The sequence below is a fragment of the Polypterus senegalus genome, chromosome 15 (assembly GCF_016835505.1).
Source record: "Polypterus senegalus isolate Bchr_013 chromosome 15, ASM1683550v1, whole genome shotgun sequence".
NCBI classification, from domain to species: domain Eukaryota; kingdom Metazoa; phylum Chordata; class Cladistia; order Polypteriformes; family Polypteridae; genus Polypterus; species Polypterus senegalus.
In genome coordinates this window covers 90,527,147-90,552,791 of record NC_053168.1, presented here as the reverse complement: position 1 = coordinate 90,552,791, position 25,645 = coordinate 90,527,147, and the positions used below count along the sequence as shown (strand labels likewise).

The window sequence follows — 25,645 nt, the reverse complement described above, 5'->3', positions numbered from 1 at the left end:
CCCTTTAGTTGTAAGGTCTCGGAGCATGTTAGATCATTAGTGTGGTCTGGCTTAGCTTGTTAGGTGTTAGTTTGGTCAAGAATTGTCAGCTGAAATTTTGTCAGCAAAATAACCTCCCCCATATGAGTACAATTATCCTATAAATAATTTATATGGTAATATCAGCTAACTCAACTCATTTTTTAAAAAATCAACTTAAAACAATTTCTTTCAGCAGGGTGTTTAACTTACCCTAAAATTCTGACTGTTTCAGTTTACCCTCTTTGTCCAGATGCTCAGGAGGATTTGTGCTTGTATCAAAAAATATTTTATTTGTTTCAGGGTTTTTTTGTAGTATTTTATATGTTTTGTATTTTTTATTGTGGCTTATTGTCTCTTATATTTAAGTAAAGCTTTGTGTTTACTATATTTATCTTAATTTAGTGTTTTATGTGGATATTATATGTATCCAATGTTATATATACCGTGTTGTTCATTTTGGACTTCTGTGAAGAGCTTTAACCATGGAAAAGGCTATATATATATATATATATATATATATATATATATATATATATATATATATATATATATATATATATATATATATAAACTGCTCAGAAAAATGAAAGGAACACGTTTTAATCATAGTATACCATCAAGTCAATGAAACCTCTGGGATATTGATCTGGTTATTTGAGTAGCATAGGGGGTGTTAATCAGTTTCAACTGCTTTGGTGTTAATGAAATTAACAATAGGTTCACTAGAGGGGCAACAATGAGAAGACCCCAAAACAGGAATGGTGTAACAGGTGGAGGCCACTGACATTTTTCCCTTCTCCTCTTTTCTGACTGTTTTTTCACTAGTTTTGCATTTGGCTACGGTCAGTGTCACTACTGGTAGCAGAGGCAGGCTTCTCTGAGTAAGGATGGGTGGTGCTCTGCTTTATATATCTTAAACATGCTGTGTACACAAAGTAGCCCAAGAATATCTTACAACGGGAAGTGATTTGAAAAGGGAAAATTTTCTAAAACAAGAGTTCAAACAATCATAGCTGGTTATATAAAAAGTTTGCAAGCTGTGATTTTCATCAAAGGGGGTGTTACTAAGTACTGATATAGTAGGGTGTTTAGACTTTTGCAAATGCCACATTTACCCTTTATTTATGTATCTTAAATTTTTCAGTTTATTAAATAAATCATAACTTTTTCATAAAAATGCCATTGTTTTAGATTGATGTCAATTTACTATTTTATTTGAGATGTCAACAAAATGTGCATTTTTGTGTTAAACTGTAAAATCTATGTCAAGGTACAGTAAATAAAATTTATAAATTGTATTTGGCACAACTTAACAATATTTAAATGTAACGCATATGTAAAATGTGTTGCTGTATTTTATATCTAAAATTCAACATTTGTGTAAAGTGAAGAATAACAAAAGTTTGCATCACAAGCAATATTTGTTCAAGAGTACTGTTAATTACAGTGTGACTAAAAGCATGATTTCCAGACTAAGATGTTTAAGTGGTATATGATGTAAATGTAAAACAAAATCAGAAACCAGTAAAAAAATCAACAGTTAAGTAATCTTGCAATTTTCCTTAATGGAGCAAATAAAGATTCATTGTCTACAGAGCAGAATTTGGGAGCCTGAAATTCTTAAAGTATTGAAAAAAACATGGATATTTCATTTATTTTAAGTTCAGAAGGGAAAGTATTAGTAATCCATCACAATTAAATGTTTCAGTGACTGTGAAGGGATTCAATGTACCACAGTTCCAGGTCCGGTGCCCCAACATATTCACAGTGTTGGATGACTCACCCAGAGCTGGACAGAAAAGACTCTTCTGAAGTAACTCAACAGAAAATTTAAATAACTGATATCGGACAGAGAGAGAGAGAAAGGGAATGAGGGGAAATGCAGCAAAGGTTTTTCCCTGCTGGGGGCGCTCACTCATTGAAGCTCAAACATTAAGGTCTTTTATACATTTTAAAGTTACAGTGTAGTCCTGTATCAGTCTAAAATAGTTGTGTCCTGTTTTCATCAGTGCTTCTTAAAACATGTAGCTGCAAATACAACATTCAGTTCCTTAGGATGACCAATACTTTTGAGTGCACTTAAGGGTACAAGTTAAGTTCTTGAATTTTTCTTGTACAGTTTACTTATAGAAGTTTTCTCTTGTGTGATGGGGAAGACAACCACACCAGATATTAGAATTGACTTATAAATCCCTTTGGGGACTAGAAAAAAATTATGTGGGTCCAACTGGAGAGACATTGACTACCTATTGTCCTCCTTTCCTGTTGAGGCGTATATTTTAGTATATTCTGTATTTTGTCAGTGTCAATATACATTGTCCATATTATAGACTTGAAAGTTGACAGTACATGTCCTGGCTTTCTGCTCCAACAATATGTTTTGTCCTCGTTCTCACTCTCTCTCCCTCTCTCAGCAAAAGATAATTATGAGAGTCAGGGTATAGTCAGTTAGTCTGTTGGGAATTTTTTTAGTCTTCCTGTGAGCTCAAAATAAACTTGGTAAAACAAAAGAAAGCAATTGTCACTTTCAAATGCAAATGCACTTGGCAAAGTTTGCATGCAATATAATATACTGAAATGGCTTTGTTAATATTTGATTTACAGCTTCACATTGTGAGAACTGATCCGAACACCATCAGACAGACACCAGCACAAGTACAAAATGCACAGGTGTATTCACAATTAATCCCCGCACAGCACACAGTGCTTCCAGCACCAAACAACTCCAACCACGGATCTCTCAAACGTACATGAGTGGCCTTTCTTCCTCTTGTCGCTAGAGCGTCATCCACCACTAGCTCCCAACTCTCGCTCTTTTGCTGTAGGAAGGTGGCCCCTTTTATATTCACCCAGATGTGCTCCAGGTGCATGCTGATGACCTACCGGTTAAACTTCCTGGTGTGGTGGAAGTGCTACACGAGCACCCGGAAGCACTCCAGCATCCCTAGAAGGTTCTTCCTCCACCTGCCCAGGGGCCTCATGTATAAACGGTGCGTACGCACAGAAACGTTGCGTAAGAACTTTTCCACGTTCAAATTGCGATGTATAAAACCTACACTTGGCATAAATCCACGCACTTTTCCACGGTACCTCATACCTTGTCGTACGCAAGTTCTCCGCTCGGTTTTGCAGACTGGCGGCGCCCAGCGTCAAAGCAGTGCTACTGTTCCTGTGTGGTTACACCTTATTTTCCTGACGCGGCTTTATAAATACACCGAAACTAACCGCATATTGTTTATTAGTGTAATGCATCTGATTGTAATTAACTTGTAACAATATAATGGTAAAGGGAAGAGCCATAGTATTCCAAATACCATAACTGCTTTAGCGTTGTTACTCTCACTTCTTCTTCTTCTTCTTCTTTCAGCTCCTCTTGTTAGGAGTTGCCACAGCGGATCATCTTTTTCAATATTTCTGTCACTGCACCACTCAGAGTATTTATATCACTGTATCTGAGTGTGAATCACAACAGCAGCTGATCGGAAAGGGAATTATCGGTATACAGCTTCAAGGATACGCTGTCTCAGCCACTGCAAAATGTTTTAAAGTCTTTCCTGTACGGACCTCGTGGTTCAGAAACAGAAACGATATCATTTATAAGGTGAAATTCAGCAAAATATGTTTATTAAATTATACAGATAAAACTTTAACTTCATTTAAATAATCTATACTCTTCACTGGGAGTGTCGTTAAGGATAGAATAATTAAACATGTACTACGAAGATATTTCAATGTTCTTTAAACGTTTTGAAGAATCGGCGCTCTAAGCTTACAGATGGTTTAATGTCTATTACAGAGCTGATTGTATGGCAATAGGTTACTTGGGGAAAGAAAAGCACTGACTGCAGTGACGGCTACGCCAATATATATTGAATATAAAACAGAAAGAGAAAATAATAACACAGCTAAAAACACAGCGACAAATTTCGGCAAAAGTTAAATGCTTGTGCATTTAACGTGCTACTTTAATTACGAATGTGATTTGAGAAACTGGTTAATTAAACGATTTTAAGATGAAGTTTATGATGTTCTACTTTAATGACAAAATAAACTACATGATTAAAGTGGAAATGTCGAGACTGAAGTTGACATTTCATGCTTTTTCCTCACTGTGTGCCTTTTTTCTCTGTACCCTAATAAGCTTTCATATGACACTCAGACAGTGGGCTTACAACTCGACTTTTCACGGTGACTTTGATATGTGACTTCTTTTTTATTTCCGGCACTGTGCAATTTGTGAATGTGAGCTTTCAAGTTTCTCCAACACGCTATGTCACTCGATCAACTTCCTTTTGTTGATTATACCACGGTTTATTTGAACAAATAGTATATTTTTCCTTTGCCTCCACTTGGTATTCGCTGAAATTCTTATATTTTCCCCCGTGCTTTTCCCATTGTCTTTTCACAGAAGGCTGCGCTTAAGGGCGATTTATATTGATTTGCATATTCAAATAGGCGTAACTCTGGGAGGATTTGGGGCTTTAAATAATGCGTGTGCACGAGCGTTAGTTTTCACGCTGATCGGGATTTATGTAGCGGAAGAACGTGGAAGTTGATGCGCACAGATTCCTGCATCTGGATATTTCTGTGCGTAAACACATTTCGGCTTTTGTGCTTACGCCATGTTATAGTGCGAGTTCTACGCACGGCGTTATACATGAGGCCCCAGGTGTGGTGGAAGTGCAGATTTCCCAGGCTCCATGATACTCGGGGCGCCCCCTGGCGGTGGCCACAGGGCCCAATGGGTTTAAGTCTCCTTGCTCCATCCCTGTGGTCCCCTCATTATCCAGGATAGTTGCCCCCTCGTGGCCCGGAGTACGTAAAAACTGCCTCCTGGTCCTTTCAGGTGTCCCGGCTGGGTCTGCCCCCCAGCCTCCTGCCACATTTATATTTGATTCAGTTTATTAGCACATACACGCACTTGTAATGTTATCATACTTTATGAATATTTTGAATGATATGTAGTTTTTCTTTCAGGAGGACCAACCTTCCATGGTTATTTTATGGGGAGCAACCAGGATTAGCATCTCGTGTCATTTCAACTGATTTTATCCCTATAAGCTTTGGTTTTAAAAGTCCAGTTCAGGTAAATTATTAGAAGCTTTCATTATAGTGTTGAGTCTTGACAATACATTTGTCCTGTACCATTTTATATTTCCTCATGTTTACTTGAAAGAGAAAATGTACCTAATTTCTGTATGACGTGTTGAGAAATTAAATTATTGGTACAATGTGATGTTAAGTGATACTATGGATATCACAATATGCACATTCATTCTTCTGTAGTTGCCATGTTCTTTAATTTTTTTAATGTGCTTCCTATAATGTCTCCAATTTTATTTAAGTCTAAAGACACAGTCTTTGGTTTATTAATGACACAGATTTTTCTAGTTTGAGTTTATATGTGAATATGGTTTTGCTTGTGCACATATATCCAGAAAAATACAGTTATACCACCCTTTAATCCTTTACCTACTCTTAGCAGGTTTAAGTTGCATTTCTCCAAGATTTCAAATTTAATTATGTAGTTTTGAAATGGATTAATATATGATTTACTTGTGTGCAGGATACAAGATTACAGTTTATTGCAGCAGTCTATAGTGCTGAAGGAAATTTTTTGAAGTGGCAAAATACAGAAGGAGGTACACTGCAGGTGAGTTGCCTAAAATTATTTTATAAAATATATTTAAGGTTAATATGTTTGTACATTAAATATACTGTACATTTGTATAAAGTAATAATGAATTAAGTAATTTTACAATTTCTGTTCCATTGCTATATTTGTGTTATTCTGCAGAAAGTTTGTTTAGGTTTGAATAAAGCTTCAATTTCCATTTTCTCTAACTAATCACAAAGTTGCAATGGAATCATTTTAGATGTTACTGATTTATAAATCCAGTTGGAGATTATCTTCTAAAGGTAGCTTATTGGATAACCTAGAGCCATTCATTCTAATTTAGTCTAGTTTTTGTTCAGATTATTTAAAAAATTTCCAGTTGAACTGTTATAATCGGATAACTTTGTTTTAACTTCTCAATTTTTTTATCCACAAGAAATTAAAAAAAAAAAAGTTAGATATTGTCAAACAACTTGCATTTATGTTTTTGATTGCTAAATGTCAAAATGACAGGTAGCATGGTGGCACAGTGGTAGTGCTGCTGCTTCACATTGAGTTCAGGGTTCACATCCTGGGTGCTCTATGCATGGAGTTTGCTTGTTTTCCCCATGTCTGCATGTCTGTCTCCTCTGGTTTACTTCTACAGTCCAAAGACATGCAGGGTATGTAAATTGACCGTATGTTTTGTGTGTCTGTGTTTACTTTGTGATAGAATGGTACCCTGTACAGGGATTGCTCCTTGTCTCCTGATGCTTGTTGGGATAGGCTGCAGCTTCCCCCAGGCCCTGCCCAGGGCAAGCAAATTAACCGCTTATGTGCAAGGTATCCCAGTGGCAAAGCACAACCATGTTTCAGAGTTGATTGTGTATATTGCATAAACCCACAAGTCACAAAAGTAGTAATGGAATTTTTACATACCCAAGGGTGCTTTCTTTCAAATAAATCCTAAAGTTTCATGTTGTCTGCTTTCTTTCATTATTAAAATATGCGATTTACACACATATACCCCAAAGCGAGCCGCGCATTACTAAGCAGGGCTCTTTCAGTTTCAACTTGGAGTATAGGCAATGTTTCTTAGGCCGGGTTTATACTTCAGGCGACGCATGCTGCAGCGGATGCTCCTGCTACGCAAGTGTTTTACTGTTTATATGCGTGCACGTACTTTGCGTTAATCTGAAGTAATCCAGCAGGTGGCAGTGCGAGATATTATCATGGTGAGAACAGGTTCAGCTTCTCTGTGTTGTGAATTGCCTGGAACACCCATTAAATTCTGATGACACCTTACCACAATATCTCTGAAAAGGATGCTTAATGGTTAATTCCATCAATCCAGGGATGTGTCCATTCCAGCAAGCATTGGGCACGAGGCAGAAACAATCCCTGGACGGGGTCTCAGCTTATCACAAGGTGAATACAAGCACACACATGCACTAGCGTCATTTTAGCGGCACCAAATCCCCAAAACGCATTTCTTTGGAAGGAAACCAAAGCACAGTGTGGAAACCCAGCAAGAAAACATGTAAACTCCAAGCAGGAAATATCAGCAACATGACTCCCTACGAGACCGCAGTGCTACCGCTCCACCACCGTGTCACCCCCATGTGTGTAATTATTAACAGTATACATTATTTAAACAAAATTAATGATTTATCTGTAAAATGTAACATACATACTTTAAAGCATTTCATCATGAAAGTGATATCAAGTATAAATCTAAAGATTCTAAAGTTGCAGAGAGTTGGAATATCATACATTTAATGTGTTCTGTGTGGTGATCTATTGCTGTTTGCCGCTACTGTCAGATGAGAAGGAAGTCCAAGAAGCTCGTAGCGATTAAAAACTGGGATGACGTTTACGATGACGTTAAAGTGGACATTTCGAGATTAAAGCCGAAATTTCCACTTTAATCACAAAATTTATGTTTTCACCATGTCGTTAATTTTTTTTCTCTGTGGCTCAAATAAAGCACTCGTACATTATGTTGCTGTGGTGAAGTTGAAAAAAAAAAAAAAAAGATGGCACAAACGATAGTATGTGAGACTTTTAAAATTTATTGTGTCATTACGATCAGGAATATGCGATGCTTGAATATAAAAGCACCACAAATGCATCTGTATGTCGTCATTTTGCTTCACTACATCCCGTAGTGAACGCATAGAGGCTTTCTGTCACGTGTAGATAGCAACCAGAGACTCTGACGTCACATTCCAACTTTTATCACACTGCACCCCCCGACTTTTTGCTGGTACTGCAACTCGCGCATGTGTCACATTAATTTCTGAGGACCTCAGAGGACCCGTCAAATGAATGCTGGGAACTCGTGGCAGCCATGATGCGTGCACATACGCGTTCTGAGCGTGAAGTATAAATGAGCTCTTAGCATATCTCTGAGTATGTTAGGCTGTACTTGTGCCTCTCAAAGTTTCATTAGAGGATTCCCCCTTCTATGGAATGTCACTGTATCATGGCATCTCATGTTGCATGATTAAAAAAAAAAGTTAGTGGCTTCTTCACAGTATAATCAATCCACCACCACACACAGAAACCCCCACTGAAGCAATCAACTGTGGCATGTGATATTTTTTTATCCGGTTTTCTATCTCACCACAAACCCCCACAAGTCAGAAACAATTGCGATTACAAATTGGAAATAGAATCAAGTTGCAATCTTTGAAGGATCATGGGGGGCTTTTGGGTGGGAATATAAGGTGTACACAATTAGAATAGGGATAAAACATCTTGCACAACTCTCTTGATCCTTTTAGTGGCGAGGGTGGGGCAGATAATGTTGTGAATAAGTCTTATTTCTCGCAAACCCAGTGACTGGCACCTGCAACACAAAAGTGGCTGAGTAACAGTGGTTTAGATGTATGTGTCTCTATGACTAGCTCTGTGCTCAGTGGTTTGCTGTGCCCAGGGATGCCAAGAAAGACCATTGTCTTTGTGGTCCAGCATTGGAAAATCTGGTATAAAAATCTATTTGTGTACTTAGTTTATTTCAGATGGGAAATGCAAGAAAAAAACAACAACATCAAGAAACATAAATAAAAACATAATAGAAACAGAATTTGTACACCTTCCCCTTGCTTTGTATGTGTTTGTCCTCATCTGCCACGCTCATCCCAGTCATGACTATTAATGGTGTTGGGTTCAAGAGGCTCCCAAAATTGAATTGGGAGCATGGAGCAGACCCGCACCATTACACTAGCACAGGGGTCCTCAATCACGGTCCTGGAGAGCCGCAGTGGCTGCAGGTTTTTGCTCCAACCCAGTTGCTTAATAAAAAGCACTTATTGCTAAAGTAACACTTCTGCTTCACTTTAGTGATTTTGAGCCCTTATTGCTTAATTTTGTCTTAAACAGCTATTTTAATTGCTCCTTATTATCAATAACATTCAAATGACGAGAGAGCAGCATTTCTCCATTTAGCTTATTTAAATTTACACCTGTGTGTATTTATCTGCACTATTGGGTTTACTTAAATACTTGGAAGAAAAATGAAGAGAAAAAAGTGAAGGACTGAGAATTACTCGTCCATTTTAGCCTTCTAATCATTTGCATGATAGAAAGGGAAAGAAAATCTAGGATATGAGAATGACCTGACATAGCAGAGTTAATTTAATTTCATAGCTTGTTAGTGCTTAATTGGCAAGAATTGCTTTCTAATTAAGCAACCAGGTCAGAACAAAAACCTGCAGCCACTGCGGCTCTCCAGGACTAGGATTGAGGACCCCTGCACTAGTACATAACTCCCCATTAGCAAAGCAATAATGGTGTGCACAATTTCTTATGAGTAGAGATATAATAAAATCACATGAAGTTTAGTGGTTAAGGCTTTGGAGTTCAAACCCTGGGATTGTGGGGTTAAATCCCAGTACTGACACTGTGTGAGCGAATGCAAGACAGTTCATCTGCCTGTGATCCAATTGGAAAAACAAAAGAAATGTAATTACAGTACTTGTATTACTCAAATGTTTTAAGTTGTCTAGGATAAAGGCATCAGTCAAATTATGATTAATGATAATAAAAAAATAAGGTAATGTTTGTTTATTTTTAAACATTTTTACAGCTTTGTCCAGACACAGCAGTTAAGCTTAATGCAGCCTTCAACTTTGGAACAACATACCGTCAAACTGCAAGTATCTTTTTTTATTTAGTCTTATTAAAATATGGCTTAATGGATAAGTACTCTTGAGTGTCTTATATATGTGTGTGTGCATGCACACATGTATTCCATCTCACTCTACCAGTTTTAGACTAAGAGCCACATCACATTGGATTTGAATCAGAAATACAGTCTAAAAGGTAGATTAGGTAGTATGACGACAACCGATGAAATATTTGGTGAAGTCTGGCATTTGACATAATTTGACACATTACATGAAAACAGTATAGGATTAGATAGGAAAGGTGTTTAATACTACAGGTATTATTCTTCTTTAAATATTCCCTTCCCTGCAAGTGTTTAATTATGCATGTCAGAATTATTAGGTATTATATCTTTGTACATTCAATGCTAATTATTTATTTGTTCATTGTTTTATCTGAAAGTTGTTAAACCATGCTTTCATTTTTTTCCTGAATGTTGCTAAGAATCAATAGGTAGGAATCAAAAGTTGTAATTAAGCTATTTTTCTCTCCCAAATGGGCCTTTGATATATGTAACTGTATCATGTTAAGGGAAAGAAATTAGAAAGAAATTTTGCTGAGTTGCCTTAATTATTAGAAGTCAATAGCAGGATGTATTTCTTTTAATGATGATTGCTGAAAAAAAGTAATAAATATCATATGGTTAAAGAGTCTAGGTAAATAGGATTCTTGTAAGAGGGTTAGCTCTCATTTTTTTATATTTTCATAAGACACAATTCACAATACAAACAGAAACTAATACTGTACATATTGCATAGTAGATATTATGGTTTTCATATTGTACATAAAACAAGGCAACTTCATTGAAAGCTCATTGCAAGAAAGTAATAAAATAAAAATAAGAACAACATCATAGACAGCAACATAAAAGATGTAAACACTAATCTGGAGTCTAGGATAAATGTCACAGATCATGGTGTTTTTTATTCTCTCCCTTTCCGATTTTGTAGAGATTTAATTTAATTTGTTTTCATTTAATTTTTTTATGTTTCATTTTTATTTTATTTTTTTTTTATTTTAGTCCATTACTTCATACTGGGCACTGTATTTATTTAAAATTTTCCCTGTGCTGTGCCCTGTTTCTTTATGAGGTTCAATGAACCAAACACTAGGCTGGTCCCACCTATTCCATTGGTTACTTGTTCTAACTATCTTGTAGTCAACAGCTGAGCCGTCTCATATGTCATTTTTCTCAATGAAACAAAGATATTTGTTGGAACTGCTTTTTTTAATCCTACTAACTTCCTGGAAACTTCACATACCTAAACTTAGAAAACAACAACCTCTTCAAAATGACTGACTAGACTTAGACTTCATGCTTTATTCTGTCATATCATTTAAAACTGGTTTGATCACAGAGACATCAGTGTCTTACAAGAACATACTGTTGACATGATCTATGCTTAAACCTGTCAGTTCTCTGGCTTTGTTGATATACAGTACTGTAATGTATATATAGTATTTTCTGAACTTTTACAATTTACCATTGTCTTTATGTGAAAAGCCTGCAGTTGTTAAAAGCGGCCTTTGTTAACTCTCACTACATTGATACAGTTATAGAGGAAAAGTCCCAATAAAAATTTTAAATATCTGTACATTCTTTGACATGTAGATCATATTCTGACATTTTGACTGCTTGACTATACAAAAGTAAAATTATTTGGATTGAAATTCTGTAGCCATGTACTCCTAACCAAGCCTGAAAACTACTGTTTTTTATATTTTGAGACTACTGGTAATTAGTTATTATAAAATATTACAAAGTGGCATTTAAAAAATGGCAAGCCCTTCATATTACTTATATTTGAAAGTTAGAGAAGAAAATGCAAGTACCTATAGGCTGAATAAAGTATGTCTACCTGAACAGGCTAAATTACTGCTTCTGCTGACCTAATGTGTATAAAGGAGACTTCTCAACAATTTTAAATGTACTAGATTTAATAAAGTTGACACCATTATCAGTATTTCTTGATGTTGCGAAAGCAGCATTTCAATGATGTAGTTTGTTTCTTAAACTGCTATGTTTATGTAAGTGTGAAAAAAAAGTTCAGTTATAGTGAACCAGCAATTGGGTGTGGTTAATCTATAAAGTATTTGAGTTAATCTATTTTAATATTTTTTTTTCTTTTAGTGTATCCTTCCACTGTCAAAGATTTTAACAGATTTTGCAGAGCCAGTGTTTTATGACATTTACATACATTTTAAAAGCAGTGATGGTGTGAGCAGTCTCTGGGCTGTACCTGTTTTGAACCTAAATCTACAATATAATGGAAAATTTGTAAATCTTGGTAAGTTTAATAAGTCTACACTTAGAAATAGTGTTGTTACATTATGATATGAGACGGAGGCATGAATACACTGCTGTTTGTTATCTCTTTACCACATTGCTTAATCTAACATTTATAACACATCAGGGCGCAGTTCCACAAAGTGCACTTATGGTATCAAGAATTATACAAGTAAGCCCTGCTTGAGTAGGCCCTGTTTTCCAATTGAAGCTGAGTTGTTTCCACAAACAACAAGTATTTCTTGTTAGCTGAATGTGGGCTTCGGCAGTCCATGTTTATGCACATTTGTTAGACTTAAACAGCCCAGAGAACTGATTGTCAATAAACTTTACCAGGGCTCAAAAACACAGAGGTAGGTACAGTATCAGCAGATTGAGTACCTGTGACTTTAAACATGAAACTGTTGTGATGTATTATGTGACAGCTTCAAAAGTTAAGTTTTAATTGTCAATAGAAGATGTAACAGAGACGATGGCAGTTCAGCAGTTTATCAAGAAATAATAGGTAAAACTATAATAGCCCAATGCCTAAGTGCATTATGGTTCTGAATGTATGCATTGCATAATATTGGTGGCATTATTCACATAAAAAAAAGTAAATGTATCAGTTTGTGCATGTCATACTTGAAACATTAGCAATATGAAGTGCATTTGGCACATGTTGAAAATTATATAAAAGAACTCGTAGAATATACATTTATATGCAAACATATATTGTGCATTAAGCAATCGAAAAACCTGAAGCTCCTGTGACTGGTGCAATGCTCCAATGTCAGTCTTACTGATTAGTTTGTCCCCATCAGAATGTCAGAGTGCACAATAATGACTGATCATACATGTTAATGTCATATAAAAGGACTATGAGTGATTCATATTTTACATACAGTACAGAGTCTCTAATTAGCTTGGCTGTCCCATTATTAACACATGAGTGCAGTCTGTTGTGCCAATGGCATTTGTAAAGCTTAAATAACGTTATCTGTGGTCACTGATAACGACTTTGGATAAATGCATTTTAAATAGAATTATCAAAAAAAACTGATGCAATCAGTCACTGACAACAGTAATGATAACATATGATACAGTATAATTTAAATGTCATTTATTTTCAATGTATAGTTTAGGTTCTAATATATTTTACCATTTTGTAATTAACATTTAAGATTAATTTAAACAATAATTCAGCAACATTAGATATGCTAAATAATCCCAGAAAATGACTTTGAAGTTTAATTTATATTAAGCAGGAATTTCCTGAACTTGAATTACACAACACTCTGCTAAGCTTCATCTTTGGCCCGGTATGGAGCAGGCTAAGACATAACACTTGTGCTGGTTATCAAGTGTGATTTGCTCTAATGCACTAGTGGAACTGAAATTAGCTCAAGCACAGCACCTCAATTCAAGTGGGAAATGCTTGCTATGTGTGCATTATGGAATTCCCCCCAACCCAAACCCTCTGATTTAAGACTCATACGTGTATATATAGGATAGTTTAAGTTTGGATAGTATATCTTGCCTGATTTCTATTTATGTTTTAGCATTTTATTTTGTAGTAATATTGTATTTATTTTGCTTTTTATACAGTATTTAAGCTCAACATGCTGGCCTTGGAAGGGGAAGTGGGCGCTTAATAAGAATTCAGTGAAATTAAAGTTGCACTTAATATTCATGTGTCATTCACACTTAATTGGATTTAATTTGCTTTGATTTGCTCAATCCAAATAATAAAATTATGCTTATAAAGAGAAACTAACCTTAATGTGTTCTTTGCAAGGCAATAACATGAATGACTGGTATTTGACTCGCCGACTTTTTCTGGTGGATGCATTAAGTGGACGTGAAGGTACTAACCAACCAAAAGTCATTAGAGTTGCTACAAAACTAAACATTAGGTAAATATATTTGGATGAACTGGAGAACTGTGCTATTTGTGTCCTACTTATTTAAAAGATTAAGCTTTTAAAGATTTTGCTTGAACATATAAATAAGCTTGATCTTTAGCATTTTTGTATTGCATTTACAAGTTAAAATCTAGATCTGGTTAATTTGCTTTTAACTATTTTTAATTTCTTCTTTCCTTGATCATATATATTACATTTTTTAAATTTAATTAATTTAAATATGCATATATTTTACTTCCTGCAAGTTGAGGATATTGCCAAAAGAAAACTAACCAACTTCCTTAACTTTTCCTCACTCTCTACTACAGAAATATGTTTTCTAGCTGCAGTAAATGTATAGATAGTATTTCCAAGCTGTACCAGTTGTTTTGAAAGAGTGCACCTGTATATAATCCTACATAGTAAAAGATTTCAATTAATATTTTAAATTTAACCCTGTATAAAGTGTTCCTTCTCTGTTTGTATGAACTCCTTAATACTGAATAAGACTATTCAAAATGCATCATAATCAAAAGACTATTGTAAAAGGTGTCATCAGCCGCCTGCCTTTGGAATGTCCTCTGATCAGACCTTATTAAAGTATAATCTTCACTTATTTATGGATTCTGCTTGGGTAGTAAGTAGCCAGTAAACCCTTACTGCAGTGTCTTCTTCTCATGCACAATTAGAAGGATCGTATACCTTAACACAATAAAAAAGCATGTCCTATTTTTCTTAAAATTAGAAAAAAATAAAAATATTTTATAATGAATAGTTAACAACTGCTTTACACTTTATCAGACATTTATCAATGTTTTTCTCAGTTAATTAATGCATAAACACAATTAACCTTTGGATAGCAGTGATTACTCACTGCTATCTAGGCAAGTACTCTTTGACTCGTCTCTAGTGAAAACCAAATTATATTGGAATAATGCAACTGAAAAGAAATATTTTATGCAGATTTTGTCGTCACTGAGTGCAGAGGGTTTGAAATCAGGGGTATTAGAGCAGCTCTGGTACAAATTAAGTGCTGGCTCAAGGATGCTTTTATAAAAACGGGGATCTAGCATTAAAATCATTAATGTCATTTTCTGATTACTCTTTTTGGGGGATATGATTTCAATGAAGTATAGTACTACTGTATATGCGTTGCTTGTTTTAAATGTACTCACTTTAATGTAATCCATAAAATCAATACAATTTAGTATATTAAGAAAGGAGTTATTTAAAAATATATTTATTTCTTATTTGTAATTCTTAGCATTCGTCTTGCACCAAATACACATAAAGGACTCATCTACCCACCTTTGGTTACGGTGTTCTATTCTGAGATTCTTGTTGAAAATCCTGATGTTCAAATGGTACCTGTAAGTTTTCTTTAATATGGAAATAGCCAATCACGAATTAACACTAAGTAAATATCATTTTTTTACTATTTTAATTATGCATTGATTTTTTTCCAAATATAAATTTAACACTGTTACTGCCTGTTATCTTTGTTTGCTACTACCTCCGTACCTTATTGCTATTTGATTTTATCATCCTCTTTGTTTTTATATTTTATTACTATTGTTTAATTTCATTGTAAGGTGACCTTAAGTATTAAGAAAGGTGCATATTAAATAAAATGTATTATTATTATTATTTTATTTAACTTAACTTTAATATTGTTGAAGAAAACTACACTAATAGGCAATGATGCATATTTCAAATAACATTGTTGTTAATGTTTTGTAAAATTACACCAGAATTTTTATATTTAGATATCTTTTTCGGTTGAATACGGAATGAAGCAAGGTGAAGATGAAATCCAAAGTGATGTAAGTTTAATCACAGTTTAAGCAACAACATTTTTCCTTCCTCAAGGTATAAAATAGAGCTATGAAATAAATGAAGTCTGTGCACTTGTGTTATTATTTACCATCAAAGGTTGAAATTATATGTTGGATACAAAACAAAATGAGTAAGGGTGTATTCACAATAGGCACATTTGTTCAATATTGTGCCCAAGTGTGATTGTCCCCCCTCCCTATTCCCCTGCTGGCTTACACTCGCACTGCGCATTAATGTTCTGGACCTGGGCATGCTTTCGTCATGACCATGTGACTTTGTGTAAAGCCAAAACAAGATCTAAACACAGAGTGACAACATGCATGTCAAAATGATTTTACTTTTTTTGTTGTTGTTTTAGAGTGGTGTAGGGCAGATTAACGCTCTACCCTCAGAATAATTGAGTGTGCAGTGCAGTGTTTTGCTGTTAATCTTGCTGCACATGTGAGAAGATTTTTACAGAGACAAATGCTTTTAAGGGAGGAACTTGCAGCTTTTCTTGCCAACTACAATTCACGTTCATGTGTAAGATGGAATTAAACCCTGTTTTTAACTGAAATGGTATTGAATAAAATGAGAATTGCACCATCTGACTTGTCGCATCATTGATGTCATGTATGTTTTCCATGCTCAGGTACTTTTAGCTATTTATTACACTTTTCCCAAATGCTACTTAACAGTGCTCAGGACCAGGGCACAGTAAAGTTGGTCTGGCACAGAGCAGTCACACTAGTCAAACGAACTAGTCTTTATGAGGTTACATGCAGACAAACGTGCTCGGGCACAAAACACTTTGCCAGTATGAGTACACCCTAAGGTTAAATTTAATGTAAATTTCCTAAGGTTCTATATCCAGCGACGCTCATAAATTATTCTAAAATGTAAATTTGCATGCCATGGCATTGTATTATTTGGCTGTCTCAGTTGAAAACTAGCCTTTATTTTTAGCCAACTGACTGAAATATACATTCTTTCCCTTCTGTCTAGTCTCTATACTTGGGTAAAAGTCATTACTACTAGACATACTATTATTGACTTTTTTCAGTATACCCATGAATGTGAAGTGTTAATAGAACATAATGCATCAGAACATCAACAGATGCTTGAGCTTCCTCATTACTTCATTTTGTCAAATGGTACAGAACCATTAGCACTTGCACCACTTCTATCCACAGGTCTTAAAGTTGCTGAACAGTCAACCATAAGAACAAATATTGTAGAATGACCAACATTATGCATGTGAGCATGTACACATATATACACACACACACACACACATACACATTCACGTAAATACTTGCAAAAAAATAATTGTATATGTTGTGTGATATGTACACTTTGTGTTGTGTGTTTCTCTCTCTCTCTCTGTCTGTCTCTGTCTCTCATTTGGTATTGTTGGTCTTTATAATTGAGACATACAAGTAAGAATTTTATTGTACCATGTACACATGACAATGTACTTTAAATAAAACAAAAAACACCATGCATACTATATGTGTAATATCACACCTTGGCTCCAACAGACCCCCGTGACCCTGTAGTTAGGATATAGCGGGTTGGATAATGGATGGATGAATTATTGAATTTGTCTCTTATCATATTATGCAAAAATGACAAGTATTCTTGGATAGTCAAACTCGGAAACAGACTACCAAAGCTTTTGGCCATTATTTTGACAGTGTTCTTAAAAACATTCAGGCTGATACTTGAAGTTTTTAGCAAACATTTAACGGGGAAACTTTCAAGGGTGCAAAAAGCTAAGTTTTACATGTTATTGTCTTTAAACTGTAACTGTTTCTTAAATGTATACTCTTAAGTCATCTTCATTGATTAAGTATTATGCATGCTAATGGTTTTGGAAACTGCCAGTTTAGTATATTAAGTTCATTGAATGCAGAGATGGTTTATAAAATTTATAAATGATTCAGTGCCCCTTAATGTTTTTTTTTCTGCTGCAGATTGCTTTAGGAGTTCTGGGTGGCCTAGCTATTCTATATTCATTAATAAAGACTGCCAGCTGGAAAAGACGTGTTGGATCTCCTCTGATTGACCTGCAGGTTTAAAAAATATATTAACCAAATGTTACCTGTATTTTAAGATTAGAGATGCATTAGTAGCTGAAATAGTTAAGTACATATTTTGTTAGAAAAAAAATGTTTTATTACTGTGTCCTGTTTTGTCTTTCAGACAATTCTAAAGTTTCTGCTTTTCTATGCTGGAGATTTGGGAAATGTTTTTTTCATTGTTACTGTTGGAATGGGACTTTATTGGCTTATCTTTTTCAAAGTGAGAAGCGTTTCATTACTTTATTTAGTTTTACATAGAAATGCATGCATAAGTTTGTATTAATGTGGAATTTTAACTGCTCTTTAATATATTTTTTAATGTCTCTTTTATTCACAAATCTATCCAGACAATAGAGGCAAGTCTCTTGATTCTATTTTTCTGTATGCAGTACATTTCCTTATATACAAAATTTTGTATTTATATATTTTGTTAGTTGAATGTACAGTACATTGTTTTAACAGGTTCCCTTTTGAAATAAATGAGAATATTTTTGTCATAAATGTTTTAAATATTAATATGGTCTTATATGTTACTGGTAAAAAATAAATAATTCTTGGACTGGATATTTCACTAGTTGCACCTCCTGGCTCTCAGGTAGTTGAAAAGTAATGTTGGACAAAATATAATCAATTTTTTCCCTTAAACGTTTTTTATGTAATATCCCTGCACTCTGTTTTCATGGTTATGTTTCTCATTTATGCTTCTCTTTATGTCATCACCTCTTAGGAAAATGCTTTTCTGTAACTGACATAAGACAGTGTTTGACTCAGCATGCAAACTGTAATTAGGTTCAAATCTTTGTGTATATGTCCTTTTTGTTTGATTACTGGCACCATGTCCCAAGCATGCTTATCATAGCTTGCCTGAAGAGAATGGATAAGTTATAAAGAGACTGTTACACTGTAGGTCAAGATAGGACCAGGTGTGCAGTACTGTGTTGTGCTCTGTGATAACTTGTTGTCTAAGGACGACCTTATCTTTCCATACATGTAGTCTCTGCCACAAAAAATTCACTTGACTTTGTGAGGCATGTCTCATAACATAAAAATAGACCTTTCATGTCCAAAACTAAAAATAGTTATTTTGACAGTGCCTAATTAGTTGCCAGAAATAAAGGAGAACCACTTAAATGTAACCAAACACCAAAAAAACACAGAACAAATCTAAACAAAAAATAATTAAAAAAACAAAATACAACTAGCAATTTACACCCTCTTCAATTGGTTCAACTATTTACTAGCTTTTTCTGCTCTTTCTTTATCCATAAAACAAACTCATTATTTAGTTTCAACCCCTCCATCTTTTGAAATTCTAACATTATTCTTGAATTATATTACAAACAGTAATGATACATTCAAATGAAACATTTGTAATAACATTTCAAGAACACCCATAATAACCAATTCATACATAAATATATTTATCATACTTCTTTCTGTCCATCTTTTATGTTACAAAATCTTTATTGTTTATTTGCAGAGTTCTTTATCACATCTTTATTAAAGGTCAACCAGATACACATTTTTGCTATCTTGACATTGGATTATTCTGCCACCTCTTTTATGGCAAATGGTGTGTTTGGGGCCTCTTTGTTTGGGAGATAAAAGGCTTAAGTCATATGTGCATGCTGTTTTCCTATAAAGTTTTAATAAGAAAAGTAACCTTTAAAGTAGTAATAGTTTCCTGTTATTAGATTAGATTAGATTCAACTTTATTGTCATTACACATGTATAAATACAGGGTAACGAGATTCAGTTTAGCATCTAATCAGAAGTGCAATAAATATAGTATATGCATATTATGTACAGTTAAATACGATATGTACAGTTAAATGAGTTCAGAAGTGTGACCGCTGTGGGGAAGAAGCTGTTCCTAAACCTGTTGGTTTTAGTCAGAAGGCTCCTGTAGCGCCTTCTGGAGGGGAGGAGCTGGAGGAGTTTGTTGGCTGGTTGAGAGGAGTCCTTAAGAATGCAACGAGCTCGGCGTAAACATCTCTTCTTGTGAACATCCTCAATGACCGGAAGTGGAGTCCCTATGATGCGTTGTGCGGTTTTCACCACCCGCTTCAGTGCCTTGCGGTCAGCAACAGAGCAATTCCCATACCAGGCTGTGATACAGTTGGTCAGGATGCTCTCTATCGCACAGTGGTAGAAGTTGCCCTGTATGACAGCAGACAGTTGGCTCTTCTTCAATGTCCTCAAGAAGAAGAGGCGCTGATGGGCCTTCTTGACCAGGCTGGAGGTGTTGTTTGTCCATTACTGGTTCTCCGAGATGTGTGTCCCCAGGAATTTGAAGCTGGAAACCCGTTTGACAGCCATGCCATTGATGTGAATGGGGTAGTGGGTGTCTCCCTTCTTCTTCCTGAAGTCCACAATGAGCTCCTTGGTTTTGGTGGTATTCAGGAGCAGGTTATTTTCAGCGCAACACGCAGCTAAGTGTTTTACCTCCTCCCTGTAATTAGACTCATCGTTGTCACTGATGAGACCAATCACCGTGGTATCGTCTGCAAACTTGATGATGGAGTTGGATCCATACATGGGCCTGCAGTCATGAGTGAAAAGGGAGTAGAGGAACGGGCTCAGCACACAGCCCTGTGGAACGTCAGTGTTGAGTGTAATGGTGGTAGAGCAGTTATGGCCTGACCTGACATGCTGGGGTCTGTTGGTCAGGAAGTCCATGATCCAATTACAGATGGAATTGTTGATACCAAGATCCACAAGTTTAGTGATCAACTTGGAAGTGATGACTGTATTGAATGCTGAGCTGAAGTCAACAAACAGCAATCTTGCATAGGTGTTCTTATTGTCCAGGTGTGAGAGTACACAGTGAAGCGCTGTGGATACAGCATCCTCTGTACTCCTATTGTTACGGTAGGCAAATTGGTGAGGATCCAGTGTGGGGGGCAGGCATGTCTTGAGGTGTGCCAGTACCAGTCGCTCAAAGCACTTCATAGCTATGGGCGTGAGTGCTACAGGGCGGTAGTCATTCAGGCACATCGGTGATGAGTGTTTCGGCACTGGCACTATCGAGGTGGTTTTGAAGCATGCTGGTACTGCTGCCTGGGCAAGGGACAGGTTGAAAATATCCGTGAAGACCCCTGCGAGCTGTTCAGCACATGCTCTAAGGACACGTCGAGGAATGCCATCAGGGCCAGCAGCCTTATGAGCATTGATGCTGCTTAGTGCGTTATGGACCTCCGTGTGGGTGAGTGTGATGGTATGGCAGTCATCAGAGGGTAGGGTTATGGTGGACTTTTCCTTGTTGTCCTTGTCAAAGCGAGCGTAGAAGTCATTCAGCTCATTGAGGGAGGACATATCCATGGCTGTCTGTGTGGAAGTGCCGGACTTATACTCAGAGATGGCCTGGATGCCCAGCCACATACGTCGGGGGTCAGAGTTGTGATCCACTTCTCTATGGTAACACTGTCAATTGTGGTGCTGATGTGTTCCAGTACTGAGTGTGTGTAGTAGTCAATGTTTATTTGTGAGTCGAAGGTGGCCTGAGAGGCAAACATGCTCCAGTCTGTCTCCTTAAACCTGTCCTGGAGTGTAGAGTCAACCCCCGCTGGCCACACTTTGATGGTCTTCACTGTTGGTCTCACACGGTTGATGAGTGGTGAGTATTTGGGGGTGAGAAACAAAGAAAGGTGATCAGACTGTCCCAGGTGGGGGAGGGGTGTAGCTGTGTAGGCTCCAACAATGTTAGTGTAAACATGATCCAAGGTTTTATCCCCTCTGGTATGGCAGGAGACATGTTGGTGAAATTTAGGTAGCACCGTCTTTAGGTTGGAGTGGTTGAAATCACCTGCTACAATAAATGCAGCCTCAGGGTGAGCAGATTGTTGTTTGCTAATGGCTGCATAGAGTTCTTTCATAGCAAGCTTAGCATTAGCATCCGGTGGGATATATGCAGCTGTTATTATAGTGGAGGTGAACTCCCTCGGCAGATAGAATGGTCTACACTTAACCATGTTATGATGGTTTGTGTCTTTGGTCTTGAGGTGTTAACTCCTTATAAATATATACAGGCTTTCAAACCTTTAAAATAACTTTTGAGTCATAGCTCAAGAAGGGCTAGTATACCTGCTACCTGCAAGAATAAGGCAATTGCCAAAATAATGCTAGTTTGGATCATGTGCTACTTATACTTCTTAATATGATACAGAGTTCTCCATTCAAACATTAAATATAGTACTTGGGTGGATTTAGAAAAATTCCAGATATCTCCCTATGAATGACTGGCTATACTGAGAGCAGACTGTGCAGAGGAGAACATGAGAACAATATACCTGACAAATTGATAAAGTAAAACATCCACATTGTGCAAATAGATTGAAAGGTCTTATTTAATTAATTAGAGGTCTGCATCAAGACAATTGACATCAGCTTTGAGTGTGAATTTTCACAGCTTACAGAACAGAGTATAACTTTTACTACACATTAAAATAAAAGCTGTTTACTCACTGGATGGGAAAGAAGCATTCAGAGCAATGTCAAGTCCTTGTAAAAAACAATATCAGATATCATGTAGTTTAAAATATGCAACCTTTAAAGGAAATACCTATTATAATGTAATTATTGTGATATGTACTGTCACTGTATCCCTGGAAGACATTCCTGTAATCCTAATTGCACCTTAAAGCTGAATGTTTCCCTTATTCCCAAAGTTCGCCCAGATGGTAATAGCTCAGCGATACCAAATACCACTTAAACAAGACGCATTTCCAAGGGTAAAAGGGAAATAAGCTACACCAAATATTTGCATACCTCCCCTCAAATTAATCGTTCACGTCTCACTGCCTGGAGGACTTTCAATGCATATATGGTATAGCCTAAAATGGAAGAAATGACAAAATGTTTATCAAGTCGCATACAACAACAGTTACCATGATCTGTTCAAATGTTGGTTTTCCTTAAACATTTATTTGATAGAGCTGCCTTTATGGACTTAGTCAAATTCGCTGACAAAAAGATTTTTGAAAGATCCAAGCCATACTGTTTCTATATACCAGATTTAGTATGAACAACAGTTTATGCAAATTTGCACCTAAACTTGTGGGACTTAGCCCTCAACAGCTTAAGTTGCAAAGTAGTTCCTTACAACCTGGATGACCCATGAATCACAGTTCCTACCGTCCTATCTGACTTTAAGTTAGTTTTCTGGAAAAGGTGGTCACATAATCTTTGCTATTGTTCTGTATTTTTTGTCTGCTATCTGAGAGCAGGTCATGCAACTCAAGGAAGCTTTATCTAGGCTGGTACAAAATGATTAACAGGTGAATAAATGTGTTTCTTTGCTTTGTAGGCTCAGCAGTTTGTGTCAGTTCTTTTACCCTTGCCAGAGCAAGAAAAAACATTTTCTACCTATATTGGGTGTGCTTTTGTACTAAAGGTAAGAATGTAATTATTAATAAAGGTTTTTATTTATACAGTATACCCTTCAATTCAACCGCTGTGGGGTGATGATTGTTTGTTAGGCAGGAACCAGAATTCTGAACTACTTCATTACACGATACACTGAAGTATATACCCACAAACATTCATATTGTGGTAATTCACAGTAAACAATGAATGCAAGTTCTGGAAGGAAAACAGGAGTACTTGGAGAGAAATGTACATGTACATTTCAGTAGACACCTAGAGATCAAGCACACAATGCAATTGCGGTAACTAGGCTGAGATTTAAATTATGAGGCAATGGTACTTACTACCATGGCACTGTATAGCCCCATATATATTGTATCATCTTATTAAACATGTTTGAAACATTAGTTTTGATACTTTTTATTTTACAGATGTTTAGTCTTTTTTGTTTCCTTTTTTTTGTTCTTCCTTTCTGCAAATAGTGCATCTGTTTTTCTGTTTTCAGGCAATTCATTTTGTACATAAAATTCTGACACAACTGTCCATAGACATTTTCTTTATTGATTGGGAGAGACCTAGAGGAAAACTTCTTAAAACTGTAGAAGGTATGCTTTATGTGATCCTATACAGTATGTCTTTGCATTTTTTTATGTTGATATGCTTATAACATGATTATAACCTATGTTTCCTTTAAGGCAAGTGCTTGTGTGGGCTCTCATAAAAATGATTCGCTAAATCCTGCCTCCTGCTAGTGTTTACAACGGAGGGACAGCACAATGTTTTAGATGTTTCGAAGAATTCAGCTCTCACGTGCTCCAGTTGGCATGTTAAATTATGGGCTGAGCAATTATCTATTAAGAGAAGAATTTTCCTTTTTTCTCTTCTCATTTTTCTGTCTAGATTTATCAACCATTCGTTGAATAATTGCTGTGTCATCCAGGCACATTGGTTTGACCGATAAGGGAAGTGAATGCACGTTTCTGAAACAATGTGGATTTGCATATTTCCCTATGATTAATGACTTCAACTTTTCCGTGCCTGAAGCATTGCAACAAAACAACGCAGTTAATCTGACTTTTGATTTCTTTCCCCCTTTACACGGATCTCCTTTAAATGTCAAAGTCCAATTAGGAAGTAACTGGTAAAATACCCCTGTTTCATCTGCATTAAAAATGTCATTCCTGCTGTACTCCACCACAATTCTTTTTATGTCTCCTGCATGCCATTCTGCAACACGTTCTTATGGGACACTGTTTGCTTCTCCACAAATTGCCCTCGATGTTATCCCGTAGCATTCCCGAAACCTATTCAGCCATCTGACACTTGCCTGGAATGACTTTAACATCTTAGCAAATTCCAAGGCTTTTTCACGAATCATCTGTCCATTTAACGGGACATTTCGTGACCTTACATCTTGGAGCCACGCGAAAGTTGCCTTATCCACATTATCATTTAAAGCACCTCAAATTTTCTTCCTATGTGGTCCCATTGCGTGTTCTTTAATTTGCTCTTCTATTTTCTTCCGATCTTTTAAAAACGTTGATATCATTGAAGGTGCTATGCTGTGTGTTTTGGCAACGTCATTCTTTTTCTTCCCAGAGTCTATTTCCTTCAATATGCTTAATTTTTCTTTCAGTGTGAATTGACGTTGTTTTTTTGTCCATTTTGATCGTAGGTTTATTAGCACACAATAAAAAATGTCTTAAAAATAAAAAAAAAATGTTTTGACAAAAAAAGTTTGAGAATCGCAGGAAACACCTTGGATGGATAGGTAAGTATAAGAACTTCGTATGACTGTCGCCTGCAAACACGTCTACTACCGCCTTGTGTCAAGAACAAAATGAGTTCACAGAAATATTGTATCAAGTTGTCATCTCATTCACAAATTTCGAAAAACAAAATATTTCGTTATACTGAGATCAGTCTTTTGCTACAATGAAATATAGTTTAGTACATTTTGTATGAACGTTTATCAGGAACAAATAAAAATATACATTATACTGGAAATTTTGCTACTTTGATATTCGTTATAAACAGATTTGACCTGTACAGTGGAACCTTGGGTCACGAACGTCTCAAACCACATACAAATTGGATTACGACCAAAAAGTTTGCCAAACTTTTGCATCTGTTCACAATCACACACTCGGGTGATGAACAAACCAGTTTCCCTTACGGTTCATATGCGCCGATGATTTCCGCACGTGTTTAGTCTCTCCCTGTGCGGAGAGAGAGCAAACAAGAACAAGCGAGAGAGAGCGCAAGAAGGCAGTAAGGCCGAGAAGGCAGTTAAAGAATGCACTGGGCTTGTTTTTAAAGAGCCTGTTTTGAACATTGTTTTAATCTCATTATATTTAATGAAGACTTTTTTCTATTGGATTTTAACCTCCACTTGACTTCTGTTTTTATGGGATCATTTATTTAT

General features: G+C 36.1%; 1 protein-coding gene across 3 annotated transcripts in view; it reads left to right on the top strand.

Moving 5' to 3' along the window:
- tmem67 (transmembrane protein 67) overlaps nucleotides 1–25,645 on the top strand; it is a 160,888-nt gene that overhangs the window by 85,155 nt on the left and 50,088 nt on the right. For 2 of the 3 annotated variants that reach the window (XR_005630735.1, XM_039737301.1), the window contains exons 9-20: nucleotides 4,999–5,107; nucleotides 5,588–5,674; nucleotides 9,708–9,773; nucleotides 11,919–12,075; nucleotides 13,852–13,969; nucleotides 15,222–15,327; nucleotides 15,724–15,780; nucleotides 17,749–17,847; nucleotides 17,978–18,076; nucleotides 18,204–18,212; nucleotides 23,162–23,248; nucleotides 23,726–23,825. Coding sequence is in view for 2 of the 3 variants with exons in the window: in XM_039737301.1 (XP_039593235.1) it covers nucleotides 4,999–5,107; nucleotides 5,588–5,674; nucleotides 9,708–9,773; nucleotides 11,919–12,075; nucleotides 13,852–13,969; nucleotides 15,222–15,327; nucleotides 15,724–15,780; nucleotides 17,749–17,847; nucleotides 17,978–18,076; nucleotides 18,204–18,212; nucleotides 23,162–23,248; nucleotides 23,726–23,825 (1,094 nt within the window). In the remaining variant the exon portion in view is untranslated. The remainder of the gene's footprint in view (nucleotides 1–4,998; nucleotides 5,108–5,587; nucleotides 5,675–9,707; nucleotides 9,774–11,918; nucleotides 12,076–13,851; nucleotides 13,970–15,221; nucleotides 15,328–15,723; nucleotides 15,781–17,748; nucleotides 17,848–17,977; nucleotides 18,077–18,203; nucleotides 18,213–23,161; nucleotides 23,249–23,725; nucleotides 23,826–25,645) is intronic. The other variant, XM_039737302.1, reaches the window with a different exon arrangement.